Genomic DNA, 8,609 nt, shown 5'->3' on the forward strand with positions numbered 1-8,609 from the left:
GAGAGAGAGAGAGAGAGAGAGAGAGAGAGAGAGAGAGAGAGAAGAGAGAGAGAGAGAGAAACACATCAACGCCCTTGAGTCATCCATCAGTCACCTAGCCCCAGACTTATTTTATAACAGCAAATTGTCACTATCTTAAAGATTGCTTCAACATAACGATCCGGCGACACGCACATTGGTGCATACGCACGTATCCACACACACACACATGCACACTCACACACACATGCACACGCACACACACGCATACTCACACAAAGAATCACACTTGCATATACCATATGTCTTGCATTTTTATAGACTTAATGACCTCATATATACCACCGCACGTTTGTCATACAAAATATGCCAGTTCCAAGAAGCAGCCTTGTGAGAGAGAGCTCTGGAAGATTTGGCACAAAGGTTGATAGTTCGTAACCCGTTACTCGTACTCTATTATATTTCTTACGAAAACCCATAATTCTCAATACCCTAATCCACCTACGTGCAAGTAGGCATCAATAGGACGTACAGTTCACAATTATAAATATGGAAAGCACTGTACACTTGAAGTATGTTATATTTTAAAATTTTGCTGAATATCGATTTGTTATATGAAAAGATGCTCTTGTCTAGTAAGCTTGATATATATATACATATATATATATATATATATATATATATATATATATATATATATAAACGGCTGGGTGGATTCGCGTGAAAAATGGCACACATGTGGAGACGGGTGCATACATTGGAATGCAGTTAGTATTTTTTTTCCTAGCCCCCATACTTACAGAGAAAATCGATTAAAACTTTTCTAATGGAATTCCCCTGTTTGTTCCGCCATTAAAACAACCAGTTGCTCACACAGCCGGCATATACCATTTCGCTAGCAACAAGGGGAGTACAGGATGACAATCAGCCAAAACTTTCGCTATGCTGACTCTCTTCTTTCACATCTTTGTGGGGTTTACCTTAAAAGACGTCAATCTTCACGACACACACCTTCACTCACTCACTCACTCACTCACTCACTCACTCTATCTCTCTTTATCACCCTCTTTCTCACATACACACGCGCAAGCACACACGCACACACACACACATGTCCATTTCATATATCTTCTTTCAGTTTCTGCTCTCTGCAAATAAAATTTTTACGGATACAACTGCTTACAGAAATAGGGATTAATGTATAATTTCTTTCTATGTTCATAATTAAATCAATGTTTTAATGATTAGACAGAGGTCCAATAGAATAGCTCTCAGAAAGAGACTACGTACAAATTCTTTCTTCACAACTCCTGAAGCTGTTTTCTGGCAAAGGTGGGGGAGAATCAGGGAATTTTCATATAGCTGGAGGCTCCAATTGAAACAGGGGACCCGAAATGATAAGGTTGAGAAACGCTGTTATAGATTATGCCTAGCCGAAAACGATCACAGCCACATCACCCAAACAGACCGGGTAAAACCGGGATTAGCTGCTAGCATATATATATATATATATATTCTATATTTGATATGTCACATAAGCCGTTAAGTAATTGTGTTTTATAAAGAAAGTGGGTTATTACATATTCATAGTATATTCTTTTCTACTCAAGGCACAAGGCCCGAAATTTTGGGGGACGAGGCCAGTCGATTAGATTGACCCCAGTACGCAACTGGTACTTAATTTATCGATCTCGAAAGGCTGAAAGTCGACCTCGGCGGAATATTCATAATATATTACGAATTAAATTATTAAGGACCTTAGAGATTTCCCGAAACTTGTCTAAGTATCTCGCTGTATTTAACTTCAGTTGTTTGTCTAAAGCAGTGCTTTTCAAACTTTTTGCTGGAGCGGAACCCCAAGGAAACATTCCACTGGCTCGGAGAACCCCAGTGCAATAATTTAATAGTCTTATGCACACATATCTGCACAGGAGAATTAAAAATTACTGCTGATGTTAGCAGTTTTGTAACTTCTTGCAGAACCCCTGGACTGTACTGGCGGAACCCTAAGGTTCCGCGGAACCCTGGTTGAAAACCACTGGTCTAAAGCTTGAATTGTGAACTACACTGCAATCACCTGTGGTGTAAATGAAAGGTATAAACCTTGAGTAGTTACTATAACATTTGAGTTGAGATATTTTAATATTTTTCATTAAGAAGTACTATTTAGGTCCGTGCTGAGACATTACATTAAGATGGATATACAATTGTACGGAAGTTTCTTTGGTCTACATGTGTGCGTGCTGTTGGTTGCATGTTGGTTACACATATATCAATATACCACAAAAGCATTGATACACACATTGACACAAACTTGTGCTTTATAAATTACTAGCAGTATCGCCCGGCGTTGCTCAGGTTTGTAAGGGAAATAACTATAAAGCATTTTTAGAGAGTTATAGCCAAAAAATAGCAAAAAAATGGAAAAAAAATGATGGTAAATTTTTTTGAGAGTTAAAAAAGGTGGAGTTGCGTCCCCTAGACGGTCTGTGGTTTGGGTTTCTGATTCTCGACCCCATGTCGAATTTATCGATTTTTTTCAGAACTGGGGGAACTTTTCAAAATTTTCGCTGCGTTAGTTTTGAATTATGACATTGGGCTATGTGTGTGTCAAGTTTCATCAGAATCGGTTGAAAGCCGTGGTCAGAGTGAGGGTACAAGCAAACAGACACACAGAAACACACACAGACAAACTGCCGTTTATATAGAGAGAGATAACGGTATTATACTGGGGAATACAGAATACTACGCGAATGACGTAATAAGCAGAGCGCCCGACAAAATTCCTTGGGGTAGATAAGTGTTGTTCGACTCCATTTTGAGTTTAGCCGGAGTCAATTTTTGCCTTTCATCTTTCTTGGTTCGGTCAAATAAATTATTAACCTGCAATCAATTTAAACGTCTGTGCTCACCCAAATCTTGTGAACTTGGGTTAATACTCCTTTTGTAGTTTCAGCCAGTGTCCTACGATTACGTTACTGGAATTATTGGAATTATAATGTTTAATATTGATTATAGATATGGAAAGGGCAGTGGGTGTCAAGTATCAGTTGAGTGATAATGTTTAGCTACGGTCCTTTGACGATTCGATATAAAATCTTGTTGGAATGTACTTAGCCTTTCATCTTTTCTAGATTGGTAAAATAAGTATTAGTCATGTAATAAGTTCAATAAAATCGAAAATACGTCCCTCTTTAGCAATTGTGCGGCTTTGTGGCAATATACCAAATCAATACTGATTATATACATTCATGTACAAAGAAATATCGGAATTCAATAAAACTATTTTCCCCTTAAGTAAAATAAATTTACCTAATAGTTGACAACCTATCAAATCAGCTGTGCTTCCTGTTGTATGGGGCAGTCAGTTATAATGAGGCTTAGAAGTTGTATTAGATAATATATACAGAGCCTGTAATTTAGAGTTTAAATTCTAATGATGTCGGCCTTAATATTGGTTAATAGAATCAGCAGAATACTAAAATTCGTGTGATTTAATCATATTCACCTTCTTTATAAACAAGATGGCTGTATTTTGCTACGTTTAGTCTGATAGACTGATACATTTACACAATCATCTACGGCATTTTGTTCACCTATTCTATTGACTAACGATTATACACGTAATATCGCTGACAAGATCAAGTGCAATCTTTACATATACACACAGAAACACACAAACACAAACACAGGTGCACGCGCGCCGCACGCACACACATACACACACACACACACACGCACACACACACACACATTCTATAATTGGCAGAATCATTAGCACGCCGGGTGGAATGTTTGCAGCATTTCGTCCATCTTTACGTTCTGAGTGGTCGACTTTGCCTGCCATCCTTTCGAGGTCGATAAAATAAATAGCAGTCGAGCACTAGGGTCGATGTAATCGATTAGTCCCCTCCCCGAAATTTCATGCCTTGTGCCTATTGTAAGGATTATTATTATTACTATTATTATTATTATTATTATTATTATTATTATTATTATCATCATTATCATCATCATCATCGTCATCGTCATCATCATCATCATCATCATCATCATCATCATCATCATCATCATCATCATTATTATTATTATTATTATTATTATTATTATTAGTAGTATTCTAGGCCTAGAATTTGGGTGAGAAGGTTAGTCGATTATATCGACCCCGAAAGGATGAAAGGCAGATGAAAGACAGACGTACGCAACAGAACAGATTATCGTTATAAAACAGAATATGGTTATGACAACTAGAAAATAAGCCATCTAATTTATATAGATAACTTAAAACTCTATGGCAAAGACAATGATAAGCATGAAGACCTATTATGTACTGTGAAAGCATTCTGTGATGATATCAGGATGGAGATTGGTCTTGATAAGTGTGCCAAGGTCACTGTCCAGAAAGTAAAATTCAAAACTTCAAATTCGGTCGTCTTAGATATTGATACAGTTATAAAATAATATCGAGCAGGGACACATCTGTAGGTACTTAGGAATAAATAAAGGCTCCAGTATTCAGCATGTAAGCATGAAAGAGAAGATCAGGAAGGAATGTTAAAGGAGAGTTCGAGCAGTTCTGAAATCTGAGCTAGATGCACATAGCAAGATGTTAACCATAAATATTTTGCAGTTCCAGCTGCTACTCATAGCTTCAATGTGGTGAACAGGAATATCAGTGAAATAAAGAAAATTGATAGAAAAATTCGTTAGCGCTGACTTGTAATAAGATGCACCACCCAAAGCAGAAGTGGATCGTCTTTACCTTCCCAGGGCCTAAGGAGATCAAGGCTTCATTCAGTTTTAACTTTCTTACAAAATCACCACAACTGGATTCACCAAATATCTTGAAACAGCTAACGACTGGATACTAAATCTTCTTAAAAATGTCGAGAGGCGTAAGAAGCTTCATTCTATCTTGAAGAAGAGCAAAAAGTTTGCTATTGATTTCATGTGCGTTACTCAGGCTGAATAGCCTGAGGGAAGTGTGACAACTGTTGTGGCAAAGAAAGTAAAATCAATGGCAACGAAAAAAGTGCATGAACAATAGGCTGGTAGATGGGAACAGAAACCTCTATTTGGTAAATATGTGACCGTAGTAAACAAGCTAATGTCGACCATAAGCACACTCATCAGTGGCTACAAAGTCGTGGCTAAAGGCAGAGAAAATTATTTGAAAATGATCCCTGGCTTACCGTCCCTGCAACAAGTGCAAAAGCCTGTTTTGACCACACGCATGAGAACATTATCGCTGTGAGAGCAATTATCATCCGCGTAGATAATTTTTTTCTACATAACTTGATTTAATTTTGTAACTGAATAATTTGATGTGTATATTTAATGACCTATCAATGTTTGCAGCGAGTTTCTTTGCTTTAGGAATCGAGAGAACATTCGGCAATAAATGGAAACAAAATTGAAAGAAGAAAAATTCATAAAAACAAGGACAGTAAGTTTGAAGGGAGAGTGTTATTATTATTATTATTATTATTATATTATTATTATTATTATTATTATTATTATTATTGAGTTAGAGAGCAGTTCATGCCATCAAAGTGTCACTGGGGTAAAATATACGAAGCCCAATATATCCATCATGACTACCCGTCTGATAAGGGTACACCAGGCACATGCATCACAACCATATGTGCGCGACATGGTGATCTCATATCAAGATAAACAGCTCATGACCTTGCAGGTGGGGCCCAGTTAGAATTTTCTTCAGGTTGAGTAGCCCATCCCGCTCAAAAGGTCCCTGAATAAGGGTTGTTTAAGGATGTTGAACCAACCACCCATGTTTCCAGAGGTGAATTATTCAAACCCCAAAGAATCCCTCTCAACACATGGCTATGATGCTCCCCCACTACTTCTGCTCGTGATCAGAGCTGCACATATCGTCAGCCACTAAGGGACATGCTCAACTGGTTAAGGTCAAACAACTGACAAGCAAATCTGTGGTATTGAACAGAATATTTGCTGTAGCCCATCTTTTATACCAAGACAAAACAATGTACATGATAACACTTCCAATCAGTTAAGATTAGAAGCCACGAGAGCCACTGCCTGGTACTGCATCAGGGCATTATTATTATTATTATATTATTATTATTATATTATTATTATTATTATTATTATTATTATTATTATTATTATTATAATTATTATTATTATTATTATTATTATTATTATTATTATTATTATTAGTAGTAGTAGTAGTAGTGGCAGTAGTAATGATTCTTATTCGTCATAGGAGTATAGATGAGGGAGTATCACAAGAACAGTTCACAATTTGTGTGGGGAAAATGTTAATAATGATAATAATAATAATAATAATAATAATAATAATAATAATAATAATAATAATTACCTGATCATTTCCAATGGTATTTACGTCTGCAGGAATCTGTCTAATGAGAGTTTCGTTTCCGGGGATTCCTTGGACATCCGTTACAGCAACTGATGTTGTTGCTGCTATTGCTGCTGCTGATGTGGGGTTTGCAGTTGACCTCAGTGCCAGGCCAATATTGGGGCACAAGCCAGATGCCTGACTGTGACGGTTTGTAGTGACTGGCACCTGTCTGCTGACAGGCGGAAGCGGATTAATAAGTACTTGTTCACTGACTTTCTGAATGGGCGCTCTTATTCTCGTTCCAAGAGACGACCTCAGATTAGGCGCTGAGTTCACTGCCACGCACACAGAATCTCTATTGCTTTGGATATTGTTGTAGTTGTCTTTGAGGTTATTCGAGATCGTATTGGCAACGTTGTAAACTGTTGAAGAATTACAAAGTTGACTGTTTCCACTCGAACCGCTAATCGTTTGCAAATTGTCACACGTTGGATTTGGAATACAAACAGTACTCACTGACAATCGTAAGTTGCCGTTTAGTTCTTCTTGATTACCAGCTGGGAAGAACTTCTCGGTGTCTTGTCGAAATAATTCACTAGGATCAACACAGTAGTTTCCATTTTCATTGTTCTCAAGTATCATATCAACTACTTCCATAGGAAAAATGTCCCTGGTCCTGAAACCCTTGCCGTCTCTGTGGAAAAGAAAAAGAGAAATGACATCAGATCATCAGGGTTTGAGAAAGAAGACAACTGTTATTGATGTTTACAAAAAGCATACCAGTAATTATTCATGATTGGTAATGAGTGAATGAATAAAGCAACCTACCTAGCTACCTTCCTACATGCCTGCCTACCTACCTACCTACCTACCTACCACCTACGTACGTAGTGCCTACCGACCAATCTCTCTCTTTCTTTATTTCCTTCTTTCTTTATTTCCTTCTTTCTTTCTTTTTTCTTTATGTGTGTATATATATATATATATATATATGTGTGTGTGTGTGTTTGTGTATGTGTGTGTGTGTCTGTATATATATATATATATATATATATATATACTAGCATTATGACCCGTCTTTGCCGGGTCATAGTGCTAGTGCATGTATATATGTGTACATATTACATGTACATCTCTCTCTATATATATACATCTACACATAAAATACAAAATACAAAATTATATCTTGATATCGCTAGTGATAACAATACTGAAAATATATAACAGACTGGAATTGTAGGACTATTCCATTTCTGCACGCTAATTGTATTATTAATTTATTCCCATTCATGTGAAACCACTTATTCAAGTTCAAGTCATTGATACGATTTTATACCATTTGCTATTTTTACTTATGTTATGTTACGATTATATTATACTTTAGTTTGATTTTAATTATTACTTACTACATATAATTCAATTGTTATTATTACCACTAATTTTTATTGTTAAAGTGAAAGTATCTGACATAAAATAGAGAAATGTTTTTGTTTCACTTTTAACACGTAATACTGAAATAGTGGAGAAGATATGTTATTGCTATGGGCTCGCCGTAGGCAAGAAGTTGAACATTATTTTGCCCATGAAACTACATGGACCCTAAGTAAGGCAGGTGTAAAATTTGAATCAAAGTGGTTGTGTAGTTCTCAAGTTTTAGGAAATCGTAGTGGAGAAGATATGATATTGCTGTGGGCTCGCCCTAGGCAAAATTTTTTTGCCGATGACACTCCCCGGACCCTAAGTAAGGCATGTGTAAAATTTGAATGAAATTGGTTGTGTAGTTCTCAAGTTTTAGGGAAACACACAGACAGACAGACAGACACACATTCTCAGTTTTATATATAGAGAGATACATACATACATAAAATTAAATCCAATCCACTATATGGAAAATAGGGAAGAACACATCCAATCTTTCACTGGTTCCACTGCTTAATATTCAATTTTGTAGCGAAAAACTTACAACTCACATGGGTATATATTAAATTTATAAAAATGAATAGAAAATGGAGATGTACAATTGTCAATTCAAAAATTTAAATTCATTAACATACTATATTATATATATTCTTATACCAATATAATAGAATATAATAAATTATAAATATCAAATACAAATTACAATTGTTTGGATTCTTACCCATAATAAAAATTATAAAAATCCATTGTTTGTTGGTAAGAAATAGTTAATTCAGTGTTTAATTTAATATCTAGGGGATAATGTTGTTATAATATTTTTAAGAAAGTTTCTTTTTTAAATAAACTACGCAATTTTTAATTATTA

The 8,609-nt window shown here is 35.9% G+C and overlaps 1 protein-coding gene across 4 annotated transcripts in view; it reads right to left on the reverse strand.

Annotated features, from left to right (window-relative positions):
* LOC115209073 (homeobox protein 5-like) overlaps nucleotides 1-7,032 on the reverse strand; it is a 110,001-nt gene extending 102,969 nt beyond the window's left edge. For 3 of the 4 annotated variants that reach the window (XM_029777167.2, XM_029777166.2, XM_029777165.2), the window contains exon 1: nucleotides 6,344-7,032. In XM_029777167.2, coding sequence (XP_029633027.1) covers nucleotides 6,344-6,982 — 639 coding nt within the window. In that variant the 5' untranslated portion in view covers nucleotides 6,983-7,032. The remainder of the gene's footprint in view (nucleotides 1-6,343) is intronic. The other variant, XM_029777168.2, reaches the window with a different exon arrangement.
* Between the last annotated feature and the right edge of the window lie 1,577 nt (nucleotides 7,033-8,609).

This window comes from Octopus sinensis, linkage group LG3 (genome assembly GCF_006345805.1).
Source record: "Octopus sinensis linkage group LG3, ASM634580v1, whole genome shotgun sequence".
NCBI classification, from domain to species: domain Eukaryota; kingdom Metazoa; phylum Mollusca; class Cephalopoda; order Octopoda; family Octopodidae; genus Octopus; species Octopus sinensis.